This window comes from Callithrix jacchus, chromosome 17 (genome assembly GCF_049354715.1).
Source record: "Callithrix jacchus isolate 240 chromosome 17, calJac240_pri, whole genome shotgun sequence".
Taxonomy (NCBI): Eukaryota; Metazoa; Chordata; class Mammalia; order Primates; family Cebidae; genus Callithrix; species Callithrix jacchus.
In genome coordinates, this window is record NC_133518.1 from 53,419,912 (window position 1) to 53,445,123 (window position 25,212).

The following is a 25,212-nucleotide window of genomic DNA, read 5'->3' on the forward strand; positions in this document are numbered from 1 at the left end:
TGACCTCAGATGATCTGCTGGCCTTGGCCTCCTAAAGTGCTGGGATTATAGGTGTGAGCCACTGCGTCTGGCCTATACATTCATTTTAAATTATAGAACTGGAAAATTATTTAATTTTTTTAAGAGGGAGGAAAATTATATGGCTTTTTGACTTTATACTTTAGAAACCAGTGTTCGGGCAGTAGACATTTTCCCTGTCAGCTTGGTTGTAGTTGTATGTTGTATTAAAAATTTTAATTTCATTTACTTTGGAGTTTTGTATTTTGGATTTTATGAACTCTCGGAGATCTCAATCTATATTGCATGATATTTTGCATCTCTTTTCTAACGGAATTATACCTGTTATTTTTCAGGTTGTGTGATAGCTGAGCTTTTTACAGAAGGTGTCCCATTATTTGATCTCTCTCAACTTTTGGCTTATAGAAATGGGCATTTTTTCCCTGAACAAGTGCTAAACAAAATTGAAGATCGCAGCATCAGAGAATTGGTAACTATGCTACAAATATTTGCCATAAAGTTTTTAATAGGATTTTGTTCCCACTGATGCTTTAATCATTTTTCTGGAATGTTGTAAATTTGGAATAAAAGAGTAAAACACTGTAGGCTAATATAAACAGCTTGCTGTTGTTACTTTGTTAGGAAAGAATAGACTGTTTTTTCCCTTTTAGGCACGGAGCTCATTTGACTTAAAAAAAAATCTATCTATCTTCCCACTATAATCTTCAGCTCTCCATTTTACCGATTTGAAAGGAGGTAAGGTGGTTTCTAGGGTTTGGAGAGGTCATCCTGGATAGAGCTTGCTAGTAAGAAATACAGAAGACAGACATTTAAAATGAAGGGGACAGGAAATGTCAACTTGAATAATATAGCCATACGGGGCCATTGCATATAGAAGCAAATAGTTTTGTATTAATATATGAAGTTGAGGGCACTTCTGGAAAGGCAGCTACAGAAGCACAAATTAGTAGAGCAGAATGGGTGTAAGGAATCCTGTGGGGATCACCTAAGCCACATATCTACATTACTGTTTGAGGGTATCTTTTCTAAGTCAGTTATAGGGTAACTGATGCTTGTGGTGATGACTCTGAGTCATAGAAAAGATTTGTGTATTTAGAATATTATTTAATTAGGGAAATATATAATACATTTTAATTTCCCTCAAATATGGCAAATATTAAAAAATAAGATGCTTCAGTGGAAGCCAATTTAGGCTGTATTTATTGAACAGTGCACTGGATTAGGAGTTGTTGTAGTGTTCTAACTTTGGGTATGGCGCATACTTTTTATGTTGCTTTGGCTATGTAACTTCATGTCTTTGGGCATACATTTTCTTAACTGTGAAAGAAATGAATTTGTTTAACCTTTAGGGCCTAGTCCAAACTGAAAACAATTCTCGTTAACATTTTCTTTTAGTACATTTGATTCCCTCATGTCCACTACTAGGCTCTTATTTAAAATATAAACAGAAGGTTCAAACAACTCAGTATATTTTGTGATATTTATTTGCATAATGACTGATACCCTTTGGGTGTCTAGGAGAGATTAAAGTATGTTCTGTACATTGAAAAAAATTTATTTCCTATGATACTAGAAAACAGGATAAATTCAGATTAGGTATATCATTTCTAATGTTTGCAGAATTTAACATCTTTGTGACACTATTTGAAAACTTTAAACCACTGATTCCCTTATTGATTAGATCCTAGAGCTGTACTTAAACCACATATTTTTTTGGATTTGTGGCAATAAGGTTCTGAACCATAACCTGGGATATATAAATGTGATTCCTTCAAGAATTGTATGGGTTTTTGCATGCAAAAATTATGTGTATACATTTTTCGCTGGAAGAGATCCATTGCATTTCTCAGATTCTTAGTGGTGTTTCCTACTCAGAAAAAATTTTAAGAATCTTTGAGTTGTGGACAGCAATATATTAGTCCCTATTTTAATAAATGGGGAATACTGAGCCAGGGTATAACCTCCTCTTTATGTGTCAGGGCCATCTGTAATATATTTGTGTATAATTTCTTACTGCTTTCTAGGATGATAGAGTGACAAATCACTTAGGTTCCGAAAGATCCTTTAAATCGTATGTAAATTGCCCATGTAGCTTTCATCTGGTTTACTTTTCTGTTCTCAAATCTATTTTAATTCCTTTTCTTCTTTTGGTACAGGTAACTCAGATGATTCACCGTGAGCCAGATAAACGTTTAGAGGCAGAAGATTACTTAAAGCAGCAGCGTGGCAATGCTTTTCCTGAAATATTTTACACTTTTCTTCAGCCCTACATGGCCCAGTTTGCCAAGGAAACGTTTCTTTCTGCAGATGAGCGTATTCTGGTTATACGGAAGGATTTGGGCAATATTGTTCACAACCTCTGTGGACATGATGTGCCAGAAAAAGCTGAAGGAGAGCCTAAGGAAAATGGGCTGGTTATCTTGGTATCTGTTATAACATCCTGCTTACAGACGCTTAAATACTGTGATTCCAAACTAGCTGCTTTGGAACTTATTCTTCATTTGGCTCCAAGATTAAGTGTTGAAATCCTTTTGGATCGTATTACTCCATATCTTTTGCATTTTAGCAATGACACTGTTCCTAGAGTGAGAGCTGAAGCTTTGAGGACATTGACCAAAGTTCTTGCTCTCGTCAAAGAGGTTCCTCGCAATGATATCAATATTTATCCGGAATATATTCTGCCAGGCATAGCTCACTTGGCCCAAGATGATGCTACTATCGTTAGACTAGCCTATGCTGGTAAGAGTTTATTGTCCAAATATTAGCCACTTAGATATTTTTTAAGTTAATGACTATAATACTGCTTGTTTTCCTGATTTGTTTGAGAATTCCAAGTATGAACTTTGCTCTTGGAACTATTTGTGTACATTTTGATAATATTTCTAGTTGCTATCTTCCTGGGAATCAACATTAGTGTGTTCTCTCACTTTTGAAATGATCAGAATTATCAAGTGATGGCATTTTGTGGTTTTCCTAGGAATATTGTGTTCAACTTGGAATAAGACTAATGTTTACAAGTGTGTGTTTCTGACCTAGTGTCTTTAGGCCTTTATGAAGTTTCTCTGACAATATGGTTATTTAACTGTCAGTTTTGGGATATAACAGTTTATTGCTGTTGAAAAAGATTAATTTTGCTGGATGATTTGATGTTGAAAGAACCTAGCATACTAACTTACTGAAGTTTACGGTTTTCCAGTTACTGTACTGTTGAGGATTTATGACATCTTTGTGATGAGGTGGGTGCACCATACACACCTACCTGTTTTGCTTGTAATTCTCACTCAAAATCAGGTGATACAGATTCATGTTTCTAGCTTCCCAAATTAATTCTGAAAGCTTGTATCTGCATGAGAAATACCACTGAAACATTTATGTAAAATGTTTCTGTAATATAATCTGATAGAAATCAGGGATTCTGTTTTGAAGTCTTTGTAAATAGTACGTGTGTGATGATGATATTGTCATTTTTTTTTTTTAAAGAAACTTGCTTAGTTCATTGATTTTACAATTTGCTTATCATTATTTTAATGAAACTTGTGAGAAATGGTCTTTGGACTCTGGGCTTATCTCTAGGCACATCCACAAAGTGATTGGTGATAGCTAGGTGGTTTTTTTTTTTCTCATACATAGATTTTTATTTATGTTTACCTCTGTCTACTATTTATGGTTTTTATAACTCTATAGGTATGAACTTCAGGCCTAGAAATCCAGAATTTCTCTAAGACACATCAAAGTTTATCATTTATAACAATGAATAGTTGTAACTCATTTGGCAAATATAAATAATTGAACCAGATAAAATCACAAGTAAAATAAAAGTTTATCAGTTTTAAAAACAAGCTCCATCTTCTTTACCAGAATTTTACTGTCCTCCTTTTTGGTGCAGTGTATCTTAAATCTGTTTTCAATTGTGCTAAACAGGTCATGTTCTGATGAGGTGCTGTATTAGCATATTGACTCAATTACTAATAGGTAGCAAAGGAAAATAGCTACTGTAGATTGAAAAATCTTCTCTAGGTTGTTGCAAAGGTTAGCTGCAACAACCTTGAGTGTTAGATGTTTTATTACCTTCCTTTTACAGGTGAGGAAATTGGGGTTAGGATAGACTAAATAACATGACCCAAATGTATGTGGTCTAATTCTCATTTCTCAGAGCTCCTGCTCTAGATTGGTTTTGAAGCATTCCTACTTTTCTTTGGTTTTCTGGGTCTTTGTGGTGAGAGTCTGTGATAACCTAGGGTCAGTGCCAGCACCTTGCATTGTCATTTATTCATGGCCCAATATGTGATTGCCCAGGCTGGAATGCAGTGGGGAGATCATAGCTCACTGCAGCCTTGGCTTTCTAGGCTGAAGCCATCCTCCCAATGCAACTGGCAAACAGCTGGGACTATAGTTGTGTACCAAATTAGCCTGGCTAATTTGCAGTCTTTTTAAATAGAGCCAGTCTATTTGACCATGTATGGTTAAATATAACTAAAATACATGTGTCAGTAATTTTAAAAGGTTAAACATGTTTTTCTTTAGAGTATTTTTTAAATATCATAAATGCTGGTACAGATTTGTGTAAAGTGAACTTCCAAGTGTGCTTATGGACTTAAATGGGGAAATAAGTATAGATGTGCTCAGACTTTAGAGGTGCCCAGGAAAGTAAGAGACTTTTCCTAATAAAGATTTGCTCATTAAAGTGGGAATATTCATCTAGAATTTTGGCATATTATCCAGATATGGCCCAGAATTTTTCCATCTTTAGGGTGAGCAGGCATTATAAGGTATTAACATCTTGCTTACTTAGAAGTTAATTTTTATTCTATTCAGAGCATTGTTGAACCTGGCAGGGGTGGGGAGTGGGACCCCAGAATGAAGGGAATAATTGTATTTGACGGACTCAAAGATTTCAGCTGCTGGAAATTTCATTTAGATTTCAGAGATGTTGGAAAGCAAGGAAAAAATAAGGTTATTTTAAGTTTAAGTTAGTTAAGCTTTATGTTCAATGCTATTCACTGCTAAGAAGGAAAAGAATACTGCCTTTGGCTGGTTATGGTCATATGTTAAGAAACACGTATGTAAAGTAGGAGGCAAGGTAGGACATAGACACAAGAATAAGTAAAAGTGGAAGGGAGAAGAAAGTGTAAGTGAAGAGCAGATACAATTGACAGTAAATGTGACAGCAGAAATTAAAAGTTACTTTGCAGTGAGCAGTGAGGAGGATCAGTCTTTGTAGGTCATCAGAAAGAGAAAGGAGAAGATAAAGACAATTGTATAAATGATAGTCTGCCACTTTGGTTCACTAGGAACTTGAGTATCACTTGTAAAGCAGTCTAACAGTGGTTTCTCTTTGAGGCAGTTGGGACTCTTCATTTATGTGCGAAGAAACTGTCTCAGCTTGCTTAAATAGCCAAGTTAATAAGTGGAAGATTGAGGTTTGAACCCAGAGCTGTCTGATCCCAAAGCTTAACTTGATCTGTTATTTTAATGGGGATATTTCTTTGTTAGTCTAATAAATATCTCTCACTTTTCAAGATATTGTTTAAATGGTAAGTCTCTGCGGAGAATTAGGCCTCTGTAGATTTGGGTGTTAGGTTATTTTTGTATTATTATGATTATTTTTTAAGCTGTGTTTCATTAATAAAACTGGCAGTTTGGAGATAGTTGTAGATTATGAGCTGGGTTACTAAAATCTGATTAGGTTAAATGCTAAATTGATAAGTTCTGCTTTTCCCATAGGCTTATGATTATTATTTATATGTATAAAGATGGAGCAAAAGTTATAAGTTTTACAGAGAGTTAAGATTGTAATTATAAATTTTCTTTTTATTTTATAGAAAACATAGCTCTGCTGGCAGAAACAGCTCTGAGATTTCTGGAATTAGTACAGTTAAAAAATCTTAATATGGAAAATGACCCCAATAATGAAGAAATAGATGAAGTTACACATCCAAATGGAAATTATGACACAGGTTGTATAATTTTCTCTTCTAGATTTCCTATTATTTAGAATGAATTGGTGATGCTAACTTGTAAAACTATCATTTGTAGTTTTCATGTATATATTAGATAGGAAGAGTCACTGGTGTCTCATTATTCTTTCTATCCTCATATACGGTTACCTTGCTGGAAAATAATCAGCTTGTCACCCTGGATACTAAACCCAATTGTTTGTTAGCCAGAACTGATTTGTGTGAACAGTAAAGCCAGCTGAATCACATAATTGTCAAAAAGAAGAAAAGATTAGAAACATCATAGCTAAAGAAACTAAACTTTTTCTTTTTATGTGAGTATATTCTGAATATCCTCAGCCACAAATTGTTTTTATTTCATACTATTTGTGATTTACATTTCAAAACCATAAAAGAACAGATGTGATTATTTTAAACTTATTGAAGTCAAAGTCCCTGTCTTAGGTTTCTTTGCATAATACGACTCTTTACAGGTTTTTAGTTAATATTTGTTGAGTAAAAGATTTACAAGTAAAGTAATAGATGTAAATTTCTCCAGGGTGATTCTAGTTGTGAAAAACGAGAGAAATCTAGTGTTTAGAATGTTGTGCTATAAACAACTACAATGGCTGTTACTTTTAGACAACATGTATTATCTAGAGTTGAATTACAGTGGAATAATTTTGAAGTTATAGGAGGATATATCAGGACATCCATCCTTTTTTTTATTTTTTAGGAGATAATCTAAAGTTTTTCTTAAAGTGAGCACATAGTCTTGCATGTCAGACCTTTTTCCTTAACAATAGTTGGACCAAGAGTGGCCCTGTCTTCTGTGTATTCACAGATAATTGTTAAAGATTAGCTCTGCATCAGGCAAATTAGGAGCCTACCCTAAGCACTAGAGCATAGTGGTGAATAAGATAGAAATGATCCCTGCTCTTGAACTTAAGTTTTCGTAAAGGGAAGACAGGCAACTAAGTAAATAAGTAAGAAAAAGTGAGGGTGAGGAAGAGATTAGGCCAGAGAAGGAAACAGTGTGCAGATCAAGTAGAGCCTTGACAGAACTTGCAGTGTATTTCCTGGCTTGCTAAAATAAACTGACCTTTCAAAACAGTTTCTACAAGGATTGCTCAGTACCATCACATTATATCCTTATCCTATCTAGTATTTTCAAGACCTTGATTAACTTGGACCTTATTGGGGCAGTGTGATTTCCTTTCTGGTGCTTCTGTATAATTTTCTCCCTGAGCTTATAAATGAAGCTATTTAATTAGTGAGATAGATGCTTGTGGCATCTGCTTGTTCGGATATTCGATATACTTCACTTTATATTTCAGAGCTTTGAATAATGGAAAAAAATTGTGATTATAGACTTTGGTGGCTTCTGTGATCAATCTTTTGATGAGTAAGAAAAACTGGGACTATCTGTTTGGGGGAAAAATTTATCTTAAATATTTCTTTTTTCTTTTCTTTCTTTTTTTTTTAGAGCTTCAAGCCTTACATGAAATGGTCCAGCAGAAAGTTGTTACTTTGCTAAGTGACCCTGAAAATATTGTAAAACAAACCTTAATGGAAAATGGAATAACACGGCTATGTGTATTCTTTGGACGTCAGAAAGCCAATGATGTTTTGTTGTCCCACATGATTACTTTCCTAAATGATAAGAATGATTGGCATCTACGTGGAGCATTTTTTGATAGTATAGTTGGTATGTTTTTTGCTTTTAAATTCATCATTTAAGATTTTTAATTATCCTTTCAAAGACTTCCATGCAATCTGAAAGATAGATGATACTACGAAATTTCATTAATAATGAAATGAATTTCTACTATTTCTGTCTTCATGCTGCTTTTGGATGATGTAAGTGTTTTAGCTTGGTAAAATAAAGAGTTGGTAAATCAACCTGTGGTACATCCATATGAAAGAATACCGTGTGGTCATTAAAAAATTATATTTTAACAGAATAATGACCTGGAAAAGTACCATGAAATAAGTTAAAGTGACCTAAGTAGGTTGTAAGTCTTCTTTTTTTTTTTTTTTTTTTTTTTTTGAGACGGAGTTTTGCTCTTGTTACCCAGGCTGGAGTGCAATGGCGCAATCTTGGCTCACTGCAACCTCCGCCTCCTGAGTTCAGGCAATTCTCCTGCCTCAACCTCCTGAGTAGCTGGGCTTATAGGCACGCACCACCATGCCCAGCTAATTTTTTTTTTGTATCTTTAGTAGAGACGGGGTTTCACCATGTTGACCAGGATGGTCTCGGTATCTTGACCTCGTGATCCACCCGTCTCGGACACGCAAATTCGTAAATCCTCTTAAAGTATGATTGCTTTTGTGTAAAGGTAACTAATAGAAATCATATGTGTTTATAAACATGTTAATAAAAGTGAACATGAATCAGAAAATAGCAGTTAAAATATAGTTGAAAATCTAGTTGGAAAGAATTAAGTTAAAGGCTTTGTGTAAACTTCAAATTTGTGAAAATTTAAGCAGCATTTTTTTGCTGTTCTTTGATTTTACAATTCTTGATTTTTAGATTTATCTAAAGTCAGGCATCTTGTCTTTTATGTGTATAACTTCTATTACATTTAGTTTCAGAATTAGAAGTAAATGAAGTGGACAATATTTTGCATGAATTAAGTCATGTGTGATACAGGATTTAGTATTTTTCTCTTTTGAATAATAACTGACCCTCTTTTCCCTGAAGGTACTGATCTTTTCAGTTTAAGATATAGCCAATTATGAAATATTATATGCTAAATTCATATTATGATTATCCACTATCCTTTATTATATAATTTCCCACCTGGTTGTAACAGTTTATCTGTTAACCCAAAAGGTTTAAAGACTATTCTGCACATTGGAAAGCTTGGCTGGTACCCAAACTTTCTCGTGAGACAGCAGGAAGCTGTAAGGCTTTAAGTTTTGGTTCCCAATAATATAGGAAAGTAACTGTTACAAGGTTTGCTGTTTGATTTTTTTTTTTTTTTTTTTTAAATAAAATGCAAGAAACTTACAAGGCAACAGGATTGATATTTCTGCAAATGCTATCATATGTTTTGCAGGAAACGGTACTTTCTACTTTGAAAAACTTTCAAATTCCCTGTTTTTCTTGCTTTATTATTATTGGAAATTACTGTACTTGTTTTCTTCAGACATCTTTTGTTTTTTATTTTTGCATTAGTTTATAGCTGCATCTTAGTCTTCCATCTGGGACTTCATCTAACTCTGTCCCTGAATATAGTATTCTTCGATTCTTACGTCTTTTTTGTCTTCCTTGTTTTCGTCTTCTTTCAAATATTATTTTTATTTCTTTTCTTGGGAAAAGTTGGTTCTTAAAACTTCCCCTATTGGTCAATTCCTGTGTTCGTTGAAACATATATTAGTTCTTTTTTAATTTAAAAACAATTTTTTATTAATAAAAGCAATACATGCTTATATTACTTTTGGAAATTAAACTTTGAAAAATTGGGAAAATACGGAAACCAAGAAGAAAATAAATGACCTTTAATCCTACAACCCATGTACAATCTCTGTTAAAGCTTTGATGTTTTTTCCCGTAGCTCATCCTCTTCTTTTTCCATTCCATTTATCCCTTTTTGTCATATGCTGATGGTTAAAAGCAGGCATTGTGAAGCTAAACTGTTGGGCTTAAGTGTTTGTTTTATCACTAGTTGTGGTTCTTGGAAAATCAATTTTTTTATGCTTTAGTTTACCTATCTGTAAAACGGAGATAATAATAGTGCCTGTCTTACTTGTTGTTGGGGGATAGAATGAATTAATATATGTAATAGTGCCTGGCATAAGTGCTATACATATATTACTTCCTAATTTTATTTTATTATTTCTTAAAACTTTTTTCTAATAATATACTTTAAGCATTTTCTCATGTCATTAAAAATTTATTTGAAACCATAATTTATTATTCCATTGTATAGTTTTGTCAAAATTTATTTAACCCTTCTTTTGGATATTTTCATTTTTTTCTGTCATATATAGATAATTTATGTATTTGGTATAAGGTATGTATGTAAGTAGTTGTTTCTGCTTATTTTCCTAAACAATTTTAATTACTCGGTTAAAGAATGTGAATTTATTTTTAAAATTCATGACACATTTATAAGCTATTCAAAAAGATTATATCGTTTTGCATTCCCATCTCCATTAATGCTGCATACCCATTCAGTGTGAAATAGGCTTTACTTAATCTTTGCCTGTTGGAAGGGTAAAATGATAACTTGTTTTGCTATATAGTTCTTAATTTAGCTATCAAGTTGAAAAACTTTCTCATGTTGATTATTCATATTTCTAATACTATGAATTTTTAAATTCGTAATTTTGGCTTATTTTATCCTGATATTCTTTTCTTGTTCTTTGCGAGCCTTTATATACACATTAAGAACATTAATTTTTTAAATCCATTTTAAGTGCACATTTCTCCGTTCTTTAACTTGATTTTTAAATCTTTTTTGTAGACCATTTTTCTTGTCAGTTTCTTTGATCTTTTTGCTTTGTGATTTTTTTTTAACTTTTGTATATAAAATCTTTTCCATTTCAGAATTAGATTTATAATCTGTTGTGTGCTTGCCTTCTTTTTCATGCTTTATTTTTCACACTTAACTGTTTAATGGATGTTTATTTATGGTCTGTGGTGTAAGGTGAAATCTAAATTTTCTTTTTCTTTTCAGATATGTAACCAATTTTCTCAACATAATTTATTAAGCGTTTTTGTTTTTTTTCTTACTGGTTTGTGAAACTGTTCTGTTTTTTTTTTTTTTTTTTAAAACGGAGTCTTGCTCTGTCCCGTAGGCTGCAGGACAGTGGCGCCATCTTGGCTTGCTGCAACCTCCGCCTCCTGGGTTCAAGCCATTTTTCTGCCTTAACTTCTCTAGTAGCTGGGATTATAGGTGCACACCACCATGACCAGCTAATTTTTGTATTTTTAGTAGAGACAGGGTTTCACCATATTGGCCAGGCTGGTCTTGAACTCCTGACCTCATGATCTGCCTGCCTCAGCCTCCCAGAGTGTTGGGATTACAGGCATAAGCCACCATGCCCAGCTGAAACTCTTTTATCATCTGTTGCATGCCTCTGTCTGTTAAGGTCAGGTTCCTGGGTATCTAGTCTAGCCCATTGATTTTTCTATTCTTGTACTCGTATTCATAGCCATATTCAGTTTACAATATTACATATTTTTAATCAACTTTATCTGATAGGGTAAGTTTCCAGATGTCATTCTTTATTTTCAAAATATTTGTAGCTATTTTAGCTCATTGTACTTTCAGTTTGTAAGGTTCCTAAATATAATCTACTGGAATTTTAGATAGTATTTTTCCTTTTATCAAACAATTATGACTTTTTTTAATCATAAAGGAAATAGGCTTTTAGAAATCATATGAAATTTAATCAAAATGTAAAATGTATGAAAAAGAATAGTTGAAATTTCCAGAGGCAACTACTCAGCTTTGTGCTTTTGTTTTATAGTGTTTTTAGGTGATTATTACCATACCAGTAGATAATATATTTTTTTAAGTAAATACTATTTTCATGTTACTATGTTCAGAATAACAACTTTGGACTTTTATCTCTTGAATTTTTTTCTATGCCAGGTGAAGATTTAACTTATAACATGCCTTGATCTTTCTTCTCTTCTCAGTTTTTGAGATGTTGACTACTATTTTCAGTGCTTTAGTTTTTAGCTTGTTGTTTTAATAACGTTGAGTAATTAAGTCTGTTTTGTATTGCTTGACCTCTGATTTGCACTACAATATTAGTGCCCCTTTTGTTTCTCTTGAACCTGTTTCTCTTCTTACTGTTTGTTTAGTTGGGAATGGAGAACTCTCAACAATTTTATTGTTATAGGTAATAATATATTCTGTTCTATAATCATATAAAGTATTTTATGTATAGAATGATTATGAAGCTTCAAAACAAAATGTACATGATTATGAATGTGTAAATTTTATTAACTGTGGAGCCAAGTAGTATTCTGTAATTATATTTACTTCATCACAATCTCAGTTCAGTGACTGCCCCCCTCACCAGTTGAGTATGTTTATAGCAAAGTCAGTGGATTCTACTTCACTTCCTCTTTTAGTTACTAAATACATTACTTTAATTTTATATTTGGACTATGATTTTCTTGAATAATTTTTGTTCTGGAATTTTAGATTTCTTTGTTTTCCTTTTAGAAAGAAAAGTAATATATTGTCATCATATCTATAATAGCTAGTTTGTTTCTTATTAATTTTATTTGTTGCTTGGAATCTATTCCATTTTCTTCTTGATGATATTTCTTGATATTTATTAGTTTTTAATTCTAATCTGGGCTGACTTATTTCTGGGTCTTTGCCAGCTTTTTTTTGCCCTTGAATTCTTAGGTTGAAACTTTCCTAGACAGGGTTGCATGGGAGGCAGACCTTTAATAGTCCTTACATATTTTGAAATGACTTATTTATTTTTTTTATTTAATTGGTAGTTTGACTGAATATAGAATTCTTTTCATAACTTTGAATGCCTTGCTCACCTGTGGCTTGTCTTCTAACCTCCATTGTTGCTGAAGTTTATGTAATTCCAGTCTGATTCTTCCTTTTTAGGAGACCTGTGTTTTTATTTTTGTAAGTTTTTAGAGTCTTAGCATCTCTGTGGTATCCGAGAATTTCTTCATGGTTTGCTTTGCTGTGGGTCTTTTTAACTTTATCATTGCTGGGTAGGAAGTCCAGTGTTCTTTCCTAGGTAATTGATCAATATGTTTAGCTTTTGCTTAATTTTATTGCTTTACTTACTAATATACGTACTTTTAGGTATTGAATAATCACATAATGTTGCTTTTCATTTCCAGGTGTTGCTGCCTATGTTGGCTGGCAAAGCTCCTCAATTCTTAAGCCCCTGCTGCAACAAGGCCTTAGTGATGCTGAGGAATTTGTTATTGTGAAAGCTCTTTATGCCCTTACTTGTATGTGCCAGTTAGGATTGCTGCAAAAACCCCATGTTTACGAATTTGCCAGTGATATTGGTAAGTTCCTGTTTCTCAAAATTAGAATGAGAAGATTAGAATGTGTGAAGAACCTTAAAAAATTTCTAGGTAATGTAGAGTGAGAATTGCAACTTCATTGTTCCTACTGTTGATTGATTGGGGTTCCTAGTATTGATTGGTGGGTGTGCATGTATGTATGTGCATGTGTGCATGCTTATATGAATGTGAGAGACAGACAAGCTGACTCATTGGCTCCTCCAGCCCCAGTGGGAAGTACTCCTTTGTTTTCATCTGTTAAGTCTGTGTTACCTTTAACGAGAAGCAAGACTTTGGGTTTTTGTTGTTGTTTGTTTTTTGAGACAGAGTCTCACTCTTGTCACCCAGGCTGAAGTACAGTGGTGCAATCTTGGCTTACTGCAACTTCTGCCTCTCGGGTTCAGGCCATTCTCCTACCTCAGCCTTCCGAATAGCTGGAATTACAGGCACCCACCACCATGCCTGGCTAATTTTTTTTTATATATATTTTTAGTGGAGATGAGGTTTCACCATGTTGGCCAGGCTAGTCTTGATCTCCTGACCTCCAACTGCCTTGGCCTCCTAAAGTGCTAGGATTACAGGTGTGAGCCACTGTGCCTGGCTCTGGCTAGTTTTTAAATTCTCTTTTGTGGAACATGGGTCTTGCTAAGTCACCCAATATGGTCTCAAACTCTGGACTCAAGTGATTCTTTTCCCTTGACCTCCCGAAGTGCTGGGGTTACAGGCATGAGCCACCACACCTAGTCTTACTTTTAATTTTTTGAGGAATTGCCATACTGTTTTTCATAATGGTTGTACAAATTTATATTCCCACAGTTCCCTTTTCTCCATATTCTTTTCTTTTTTAAAAAATTTTTTTCCTCTTTTTTTTTAACCTCTTGTTTAGCCAAGGTCATTTTTTTTTTCTCTTTTGCTCCACATTCTTGCCAGCACGTTTCCTTTTGTTTTTTTTGATAATACCCATCCTGGCAGGTGTGTAGTGATATCTTACTGTGAGTTTGATTTGCATTTTCCTCATGATTAGTGACATTGAGCATTTTTTAATATACCTGTTGGCTATTTGTCTTCTTCTGAGAAATGTTTGTTAAGGCCTTTGCCCATTTTTTAGTTGGGTTGTTTTCTTGGTAATAAGTTGTTTGAATTCCTTACATATTATAGCTGTTATTCCCTTACCAGATATATGATTTGTAGATATTTTCTTCCTTTCTATAGCTTGTCCCTTCACTCTGCTGATTGTTTTATTTGCTATACAGAAGCTTTTTAGTTTGATTTGGTCCCATTTGTCTATTTTTGCTTTTGTTTCCATGCTTTTGAGGTTATATCCAAAACACCATTGTTCAGACCAATGCCCAAGAGGCTTTTCCCCTGTGCCACCTTCTCATAATTTTATAGTTTCAGTTATTAAATGTTCAATGCATTTTGAATTCATTTTTGCATATTGGGTTAGGTAGGATCCAGTGTCATTCTTCTGCGTGTAGTTATCCAGTCTTCCTACCACCATTATTGAAGAGACTTTTCCCAATGTTTTTGGCATCTTTGTTCAAGATTAATTGCCTGTAAAGTCATGAATTTATTTCTGGGCTCCCTGTTCTTTGGTCTGTATGTCTGTTTTTGTGTCAATACTGAAGTATTTTAATTACTATAGATTTGTAGTAAATTTTGGAACTCTGAAGTGTGATGCCTCTAGCTTTGTTCTTTTTGCTCAGGATTGGTTTGGTTTTTTTGAGACTTTGTGATTACATAAAAATTTTAGGGTTTATTTTTCTTTGAAAAATGTCATGGGATTTTTGATAGGGATTGCGTTGACTGTAGATTGCTTTGGGAAGTACAGCTATTTTGACAATATCAATTCTCTCAATCTATAAACGTGAGATTTTTTCACGTGAGATTTATTTGTATCTTTAATTCTTTAATCAATATTTATAGTTTTTAATATCTAAATCTTTCACCCTCTTGGTTAAATTTATTTCTAAGCATTTTGTTCTTTTATGTGCTATTGTAAATGGGATCATTTTCTTGTTTTTAAAAAAATTTTTGATATTTCATTTCTAGTATATAGAAACCACTGGCTTTCGTATGTTAATTTTGTATCTTGCAACTTTCCTGAATTGTGGGTAACACCCCCCATGGGCACCGAGGAAGGAGAACTGTCCAGACCCTAGGAACAATTAGTGCCTGAAGAATATCTTAGTTTATAGTGTTACTACTCAGCTGTTTCCTTTATATAATCCTTTATATGTAATCATATATTAGTTTGTAGAATTAGTGCCTGAAGTATAACTTACTGCTTACATGTATCTAGCTTATATAATCATACTTAATACTTATATCTAACGTAGTTCTATATAATCTTTCTATATAATCATATAGGTATTGTAGTTGGAGCTGTACTAACACATTTAGTGCTGATTTATATATCCTTCTATATAACCATATAGTAGTTTGTAGTAGGAGGAATGCCTAGAGCAGTCACAGAACAGAAGCAGTACATGGGAAAACAGCCAGACCAGGACAAAGACCCAGGCGGTGGCGTCCCTGCCTGAAAGGGCATATGCTGTATGGCAGGCTTGGAGCAAGAGCCTCTCCTCCTGATAAAGGAGTTATAGTACCTTGCATCAAGTTCCTATGGAAAGTAGGCCTCAAGCCTGAGATCCTGGAAATAATCGAGGGTAAAGAACCCCTCTGGTATGACCAGTCACAGCGGCTGTACACCCTGTCAGTCTTTTCTTGCTTCTGTGCTAGCTCAAATCATCCTCCCATAAATCTCTTAAGAGAAGAGCACAGTCTTTCAGCTCCCAGTGCATTGGCTTACAGTATCCTTCTTAGAAATCCTTTGAGTCTCTAGCCCCCAGATAAGAAGTGTTGTGTACGACGCCTGTTGCACACAGCCCACGTCCTTGTCTTGGTGACCTAATAGGGGTGGACCCCTTTTCTGTACATGACCCTCTGCTACTGTGCACAGCACAGCCCCCTACTGCGCATGGCCCACCTCTCTGCCCAGGTGACATAATGTGGTGGCTCCCTCACTTGTGACTCACGTGATTATGTATGCCCTGTTACTCAGCCTGTAGATGATGACCTCACTTAGGACCCTGCCCCCTGCTTATACCTAATAAATACAAGTGCTTCTGGATATTTGGGGCTGTTGCCAATCTCCACTTACAGGTGGCATGGCCTCCTGAGTCCAACTGCTCTTCACCAGTTCTTCAGTGTCCTATATCTTTACTTCTCAGATCCTGCAACTCAGCACAGCATAAGGGACACCCCATGACTCTGTGGGGCCCAACACCCCTACACTGAATTTGTTCATTAGTTCTAATGAATTTTTGGTGGCATCATAAGGGTTTTCTACATGTAAGATCATGTCATCTGCAAATAGAGACAGTTTAACTTACTCCTTTCCAATTTGGATACCTTTTATTTCTTTTTCTTGCCTAATTGTCTTGCTCTACCAAGGACATCCAGTACTGTGTTGGACAGAAGTGGCAAAAATGGGCATCCTTGTCTTTGAGTATGTGTTAACTGTGGGCTTGTTATATATGGCCCTTATAGTACTCTTTTTTTTTTTTTTTTTTTTTTTGAGACGGAGTCTTGCTCTGTCGTCCAGGCCGGAGTGCAATGGTGCAATCTTGGCTCACTGCAACATCTGCCTCCCGGGTTCAAGTGGTTCTCCTGCCTCAGCCTTCAAGTAGTTGGGATTACAGGTGCCAACCACCATTCCTGGCTAATTTTTGTATTTTTAGTAGAGATGGGGTTTCACCGTGTTGGCCAGGCTGGTCTCAAACTCCTGACCTAGTGATCCTCCTGCCTTGGCCTCCCAAAGTGTTGGGATTACAGGCATGAGCCACTGCACCCAGCTCTAATACTCTTTTTATATATTTTGGTCCTCCAATGTTGGGTGCATAAGTATTTTTATTGATATATCCTCTTCGATGAATTAACCCCTTTATTATTATGTAGGGACCCTCTTTGTTCCTTGTGGCAGTTTTTACTTAAATTCTGTTTTATCTGATACAATATAGCCACCCCTGCTCTTTTTTTGGTTACTGTTTTCATGGAATATCTTTTTCCATTCTTTCACTTTCAGCTTACATCTGTCCTAAAAGCCAAAGTGAATTTCTTTTTGATAGCATATAGTGGGCTCTTGTTTTTTAAATTTATTCAGTCTTTGGTTGGATAATGTTATCAGTTTATATTTAAAGTAATTATTTATTGTTAAGGGTTTAAAACTCATTTTGTCAGTTGTTTTTTTGATTGTTTTATAATTCCTTTATCCCTTTCTTCCTCTCTTGGTGTCTCCCTTTGTGATTTGATTTTTTTGTAGTGCTTTGGTTTGATTCCTTTATTTTTTATGTGTGTTTTGTACTTTTTTTGTGTGTGGTTACCATGAGGCTTACTAAGGTATCTCACAGTCATAACAGTGTATTTTAAGTTGATAACAACTTTGACCTGATACAAAAACTCTACATTTTAACTTCTCTTCCTCTTGTATGTTCTGTTATTGATGTCACAGTTTACCTCTCATATATCGTGTATCTATTAACAAATTATTGTGGCTATAGTTATTTAAAATACTTCTGTCTTTTAACTTTATTCTGAAGTTAAAAACTTATTTATACACCATTATTACAGTTTCAGAGTATTCTGAAAAAACTATTTTCTCACCTTTACATTGAGCTGTATACTTTCATACGTTTTTATGGTGTTATTTGATGTTCTGTCATTTCAACTTGAAGAACTCCCTTGAGCTTTTTGTATAAGGCAGGTCTAGGGTGATGACCTTCTACAGCTTTTGTTTGGGAAAGTCTTGATCTCGTCTTCATTTTGCAAGGACTGCTTTTCTTGGTATGGTATTCTTTGTTGAAGTTTTTTTATTTTAGTAGCATTTTAACATGTTAGTATTTAGCAACGTGTTTTAATAACATTTCTGCTGAGAAAACCACTGATTATCATATGAGGGTTCCCTTGTTTATTGAGTTACTTTTGTCTTGCTGTCTTCAAAATTCTCTCTGTCTTTGAGAAGTTTATTATAATGTTTTTTGGTGAAGATGTGTTTATATTTAATGTTTGGAATTCCTTGGGTTTCATGGATCTGAGTGTTCATTTCCTTCTCCAGATTTGGGAAGTTTTCTGTCATTGTTTCTTTAAATAAGCTTTAATTCCGCTGATTGGGTAATTTCAAATGACCTGTTTTTGAGCTCACTTACTCTTTCTTTTGCCCAATAAAGTTTGCTGTGGAAGCTCTCTATGGATTTTTTCAGTGCATTTGTTTTCTTCTGATCCAGAATTTCTGTTTGGTTCCTTTTTATGGTTTCTTTGTCATTGTGAACTTTTAATTTTCTTTGTGTATGGTTTTCCTAATTTTGCTTAGTTGTCTATCTGTTCGATTGTACCTCACTGTACTTGCTTAAGATTAAATTTTTTTTTTTTTTTAAAGACAGGGTCTCTCTCTCACCCAGGCTGGAATGCAGTGGTGTGATCATTGTTCACTGCAGCCTCAAACTTTCTGGGCTCAAGCAGTCCTCTCATCTTAGCCTCCCAAGTAGCTGGGACTGCAGACATTTATTACCATATCTGGCTAATTTTTTTTTTTGTTGTTGTTAGAGATGGTGTCTTGCTTTGTTACCCATACTGGTCTCAAATTGGCTTCAAGTAATTCTCCCTTTTCTGACTCCCAAAGTGCTGGGATTACAGGCGTGAGCCATTGACTGTGTCCGTCCTTGAGATAATTATTTCAAATTCTTTGCTAGGCAGTTTGTAGCTCTCCATTTCTTTAGGGTCTGTTACTGGTTCTTTATTATGTTTTTTTTGGTGGGCTTATGTTTCCCTGATTATTCATGATCTTGTGACCCTGCATTGGTATCCATGTATTTAAGAATTAGACACCTCTTCCAGTCTTTACGAGTCAGTCTGTCCAGAGATTTTGGGTGTTTGTTGGTAACATTGCTGCTGGAGTCCTTGGGCAGGTTGGCCTGGTTTTGGGGTCAGTAGGTTGATTGGCCTGGCACCTGCTTCCACAGGGAGGGGCTGGCCTGATGTTTGGATTCACAGAGTTAGGCCTGGAGCTTGATCCATTGTGGTAGGCCTTGATCATGGGTCCACTGCGGCTATCTTGGTGCTGGGTTCTCTGGTGTGGGCCTGTTGAGTTGTCCATGGGGTTGAGATTAGAGCCTAAGTCTATCACATAGACCTGAAGCCTGTGTCTGTGGGTGCTTGCATGAATCTTGGGTACATGGGGACTGACTTGAACCTGAATCTGTGGGAGCCTGCTTGGTGCTGGGTTGGGCCTAGGGTTATGGTCTCTGGGGATGCGCCAGGTCCTAAGTCTGTAGGTGCTGGCTTGGTGCCAGGATTTATCAGGGCAGGCCTAGAGCCTGAGTCCATCAGCATGGTTCTGGGCCCTTTTTCCATGGAGGCTTGGCCTGGAGCCTGAGTCAGCAGGGACAATCCTGGAGACTGGGCCTACAGTTACCAGCTAGGTGCCAGGGCCTACTAGGGTGGGTCTGGACCCTAGATCCCCTCAAGCCTGGGTCCTCTGGGGTCATCTAGGCACTAGGGCTGGCCTGGAGGAGGCCATCCGCTGTGGGGATGGGTCCATGGTGGTTGGCCTGGAACCTGGGACTGCAGGGGAGGGCATGGTTTGGGTTTTTACTAGGTTTCATTGGTTTGGGCCAGGTGTTACAGTTCACAGCAAAGCTGGGGGCTCATTTGTCCCTTCCCCAACTTGGAAGGTATTGCTTTGTATTGGCTGCCTGGGCTTTGGGGAATGTTGACATGGGTAATGTGAAACTGCCCTTCCTGTCCTCTTGACTGGGGCCTTTCTCATTTTTGTGCTATCCCTAGATGCTATAATCTCTCACTTGGACTCCTTTGTAATGGTATTTTCATGCATTGATAGTTGTTAAAATAGATTTTTTCCGCAAGAGGATGAACACTAAAATGTCCTATTCTACCATATTGTTTTCAGTTTCTAGTGTAGTGACTCTTAAAGAGAATGGTGGTGGTGGTTTTGATGGTGATTATGATTTCTTTGGTAGTCATTTTAAAAACGACTCTTCCCACTTAGCTGTTATGAATATTTTCCCCCACACTTGTCTTCTGATAAGTTGAATGTGTTGGATAAAGAAAAGAATGAGTATGCTATTTCATAGGCAGTTCTTTCGATTCAGACTTCTTGTTTTGAGTATTTGAGATGTTTTGCATCAGTCAGCTACTTACTGATATAATAATGCTGAAGAACAGTCAACCACAGAATCTTAGTAAATCCATCAGTAAGTTTCTCATCATGTACCTGTGGGTTGTGTGGGTGGCCCTGCTTCAGGCTCCACATCTCCAGGTTGTCTCTGATGACTGATTCATCTGTCTCATTCTGGGGCCCTTGTTGTAGGGGTAGTGGTTACCCACATGATGTTCATGGTGTTGACAGAAGCAAGAGAAGGCAAACCCTTCAAATTCCTGTTTGTGTTACCTTGCCTAATATTAATTGGCCAAAGCAAGTGATAAAAAAAAAAGCAAGGGGACAGAGAAGTATCCTTTGTATACCACAAGTGTATACTAAGTGTACAAGTATGGTTGTATAATACAGGGAAGTTAAGAATTGGTATAAATAATTCAGTATAATACATTTCTCAACTCCTGTCAAACCATTACGGGTTTAGCTACTTTCTGGAGGTTTACCAGCATTTTTCCAGTCCTCTTTTTCCCTCTTACCACAGGGAAAATACCCAGTGTCCCTTCTTAGATGGATCAGAGGTTGCAGGATATTTATGAAATAAACAAAATCTTCTTCATTTATAATTAGAAGAATTAGAAATGCGAGACCTTGGGAGAGAGATATTTGAATGCATCTTTTTTACTTCCCCTTTTAATATAAGTATTCGCCTATGATGATATTCCTATTTCTCTGTTAATGTGTATTTCTTATAAAATAAATATCCTTTGAATGCTGATGTGTTTGCATTCTCAGAGCTAACATAATTTTTCTTGCCTTAAAAGTTTGGATTTTTTTCTAAGTCAGGTTAGTCTGATGTCGATTAGTTGAAATCATTGATTTTATGTTTAATACATAAAATTGTTAAAAGGTATGAAAAGACATTTAATTTTCTGGTTTAATCTTATATTTTAAACCTTTTAAGAATTGGTATCATGTTTTCTGCCCTTTTGGTTTCCATTCATTAATGTCTTATGAAAATAATTGTAAATCATGTATTAGATTTGATCAAACCCTCATATTAAAAAGAATATCAGATAGCCCAGATTGTTCCCTTAATCTTTATGCTGTATCTTAGAGAAGTAACTTCTCCCCAGTTTCTCTCCTCCTTGGGTGATAGAGGTGATATGTCTTTGAGCTTCTTGGGGGTAGCAAGTGGGGGAATAATACATAGTTAGCTATATGTTGTTGGGACTTGCTATGTCTCCAACAGTTTTTAATCCAGTGTTATAAATGAGTAGGTACCTACACAATTTTAGTTCTGACTAAAAAATATAAATTTTAAGTCCTCAGCTATGAGGTAACTGTCTTCATTCTTTTGTGGTACTGCTGTGATAATTTATTTTAAGAGAATATTATAATAACAGTGTGTCCACTTGGTTGAGTTTATTTCTAAGGGTAATTGAGTATGTGAAGGCTCCTGATAGTAACATTGTGGCAAAATCTTTTTGTCAGTTATGTTTTAAGGTGAAAATTTGTTTATCTTGATAGTGTGAAATAACTTATTTGATCCATACCTTTTCTTTTCCTGTTTAGCCCCCTTCCTGTGTCATCCCAATTTATGGATACGCTATGGTGCTGTGGGATTTATCACAGTGGTAGCTCATCGAATAAGTACAGCTGATGTCTACTGTAAACTGATGCCTTATCTTGACCCATACATTACCCAACCAATAATACAGGTACACATGTTCCAACTTGGAGTCAGTCTTCTCTCCAAACTGTGCCTCTTTAAAAAATATGTAGAGAGTCCTATTTTTCTTAACATTTAAAAATATTTACATTTAGCTATAGCATTTTCATACTCCTTTCAAGCTAATTAATGTTAATGGGCTAAGCACCTTTGAAGGTGAAAAAAGTTCAAGAGAATATTGTTTTACATCATGTTATAACTAATGTATCACAATTCATACTTCGTTTTGTGTAATATTATAAAACATCTATTAAAAGTGAAATATAGTCAAGCAAAAATGTATACTGATGGATTGCTGCTTTTTATTTTTAAAAGTATAACTGATTTCATCCAGTTATAATAAATTAGAAAAAGTCTTTTTCAAATTTTTAAGTTTTGACCACTAACTAATTGTTTCGATGTCGTTTCTTTTTTATTTTAACAACCGTACAATGTCTGCCCCACCTGTAGCAGTACTTGGTGATAAATTTTGGGTCTTTGGTTTGTACAGGGCAAATACTATTTATCTAGCTTTTCAGTGTTTATACCCTTCATTTTGCTAGACAGCCAACTATCAACATAAAATGGAATGAGATGGTGAAGGATGATTCTAGCTGTTAAAACATCCTGAGATCTCCTATCTTCACTAAAACTTCATTTCCCATATGGAATTCACACACCTCTCTGGCTTTGTCCCACTTTTGTATCTCAGTATACCTTCCTTTTGTTCGGAGAAAATGGCCTTGGATAAACTCTGAAGACTAAGAAGCTTTGCTTATACCTTCAGTCCTTATTTTCTTCATAGATTGATTTGTTTCTGGAGGTTATTCTTTATTTCATAGTTTGCAGGATGTTTTTATTTTTACCTCAAGAGGAGCTTATACATACATGAAAGATGGGTAATGCCATCAGAAAAAATATGTCCTCTTAGAAAAGTTATGCTTCCTTGGAAATTGGTTATAGAGATACCTACTCCTTTTGAGTGGTTACTTTATTTAAAAGTTTGTTCATTGAACTTTTGCTTATGGCATTGGTTTATATTTTGAAAGGCCAGGATCAGAAGCTGAGCGGCTAATTATTCATTTGCTTCATGAATCTTACTTTTCTACTGTTTGGATTAGACAAAAAATATCTTTTTATGCTGGTTTCCATTGGCTGACTTCACCAAGGAGTTAACTATATCTAAAGGCAGTCCTCTTGGTTCTTTTGCTAGAGTCACAGGAAAAAAAAAAGATAATCTTCTTGGTTACTGTTACCTGTTAGTAGTGCTCATCCATTTTGTTACATTTGCATTGACAAGCAGTGTATTCTTTGGGATAAAGGAAGGATTTTATAAACTCTGGAGTTAGCAATGGTTTTCAGAAGTGGTCGAATCTACCAGGAAAATGTGATGACTGAAGGAAGACCTGTGGTTATTGATCATCTTTTCTGGATCAGTACCTACTGGTTGTCAGATCTGTAAACTGCACATACTTTTTGGTTCTAGGACATTGTCTGACACTGGGTTCTAGAAAAGGCTCTCTTTTGTTTTCTAAAATTTCCTGGCTTGGATGATTAGTCTTCCAATATAATAGACACAAATGTGTGGTCTAGTGCTAACAAAAAGTAAGAGATACCTTAGCTGATTAAAGTTTACTAGTATTCTTTTTTCTTCTACACAATTATAGATGTTGATATCTCATATTTTCTTAGTAAATATCTATGTTAACTTTTCACAAGTTTTTTGAATTTGAAAATAACTATTATATTTTTGGCTGATTCTTTTTATTTTTCTAATATAGATTGAAAGAAAACTTGTTCTTCTCAGTGTTTTAAAGGAACCAGTAAGCCGTTCTATATTTGATTATGCTTTGAGGTCTAAAGATATTACTAGCTTGTTCAGACATCTTCACATGCGTCAGAAGAAACGAAATGGGTCTCTTCCTGACTGCCCTCCACCAGAGGATCCTGCCATAGCACAGCTTCTGAAGAAACTGCTCTCACAGGTTGTATCACCCTTCTGAAGTCTTACATTTCAATGCAAATTTCATGAAAATATTGAAGCGTCCATTTAGCTTTTAAAAATGTTTTTGATTGATTAGATTATATTATAAAAAATGAGTAAGTAAATCTGGCAAACATTTTATGCATTTGCTTTGATTCCTAAACAAAGATAATAGGATGATGATAAGGTATCAAGTTGAGCTAAATAAGGAATCATGGGAGACCTGTTAAGTTTCTTTTGTGATTACTGGCTAAATAAATGAGGGAAAGAGAGTAGAAAAAAACCTTAGATTTAATTAGTATTCTTGATTCAGTTCTGTTTTACCAAAAGATGTAATGAAATTTAGCTGGAAGAAACATTGCAAAACACAGATGCAATATAGAAAAATCCTGGTTCATTTCAATTCAAATTTGTAATTAATACTTGTAAATAACTGAATAACTTGTATTTATAATACATCTTAGGTTTAACAGGCCAGCAGTTTACTGGTATATCTTAAAAGCCTATGAATTTGAATCAATTAACAAAATCTTATTAGAACTAGGAAGTAATCTTATTACACTTGGCATTGGTAAGGCCTCTGTAGAAATATGAAGTCTGTTCATGACAAAAAGGCCAAAAGCAATTGTACCAAAAGCCAGAATTGACAAAGAGATCTAATTAAACTAAAGAGCTTCTGCACAGGAAAAGAAACCATCATCAGAGTGAACAGGCACCCTATAGTGTGGGTGAAAATTTTTGCAATCTACCAATCTGACAAAGATTTAATATCTAGAATTTTTGAGGAACTTGAATATATTTACAAGAAAGAAACAACCCTATCAATATGAAAAAAAGCCAAACATCACCGATGACCAGAGAAATGCAAATCAAAACCACAGTGAGATACCATCTCACACCAGTCAGAATGGCAATCACTGAAAAGTCAGGGAATGGGCCAGGCACAGTGGCTGAGGCCTATAATCCTAGCGCTTTGGGAGGCCGAGGTGGGTAGATCACCAGAAGTCAGGAGTTCGAGACCAAACTGGCCAACACGGTGAAACCCTGTCTCTACTAAAAGTCAAAAATATTAGCCAGATGTGATGGCGTGCGCCTGTAATCCCAGCTGCTTGGGATGCTGAGGCAGGAGAATTGCTTGAACTCGGGAGGTGGAAGTTGCAGTGAGCTGAGATTGCATCACTGTACTCCAGCCTGGGAGACTCCCCGCTGCCCCTGCCAAAAAAAAAGTAAGGAAACAGTAGATGCTGGGTAGTCTGTGGAGAAATAGGAACACTTTTACACTGTTGGTGGGAATGTAAATTAGTTCAGCTATTATAGAAGAGAGTATAGCGATTCCTCAAGGATCTAAAACCAGAAATAGCATTTGACCCATTAGTCCCATTA

At 35.4% G+C, this 25,212-nt stretch overlaps 1 protein-coding gene across 2 annotated transcripts in view; it reads left to right on the top strand.

Annotated features, from left to right (window-relative positions):
- Window positions 1-25,212, top strand: part of PIK3R4 (phosphoinositide-3-kinase regulatory subunit 4) — an 85,351-nt gene that overhangs the window by 9,753 nt on the left and 50,386 nt on the right. For both annotated transcript variants that reach the window (XM_054247176.2, XM_017965868.4), the window contains exons 3-9: window positions 354-487; window positions 2,175-2,757; window positions 5,841-5,975; window positions 7,441-7,662; window positions 12,793-12,966; window positions 21,710-21,855; window positions 23,627-23,830. In XM_054247176.2, the coding sequence (XP_054103151.1) occupies window positions 354-487; window positions 2,175-2,757; window positions 5,841-5,975; window positions 7,441-7,662; window positions 12,793-12,966; window positions 21,710-21,855; window positions 23,627-23,830 (1,598 nt within the window). The remainder of the gene's footprint in view (window positions 1-353; window positions 488-2,174; window positions 2,758-5,840; window positions 5,976-7,440; window positions 7,663-12,792; window positions 12,967-21,709; window positions 21,856-23,626; window positions 23,831-25,212) is intronic.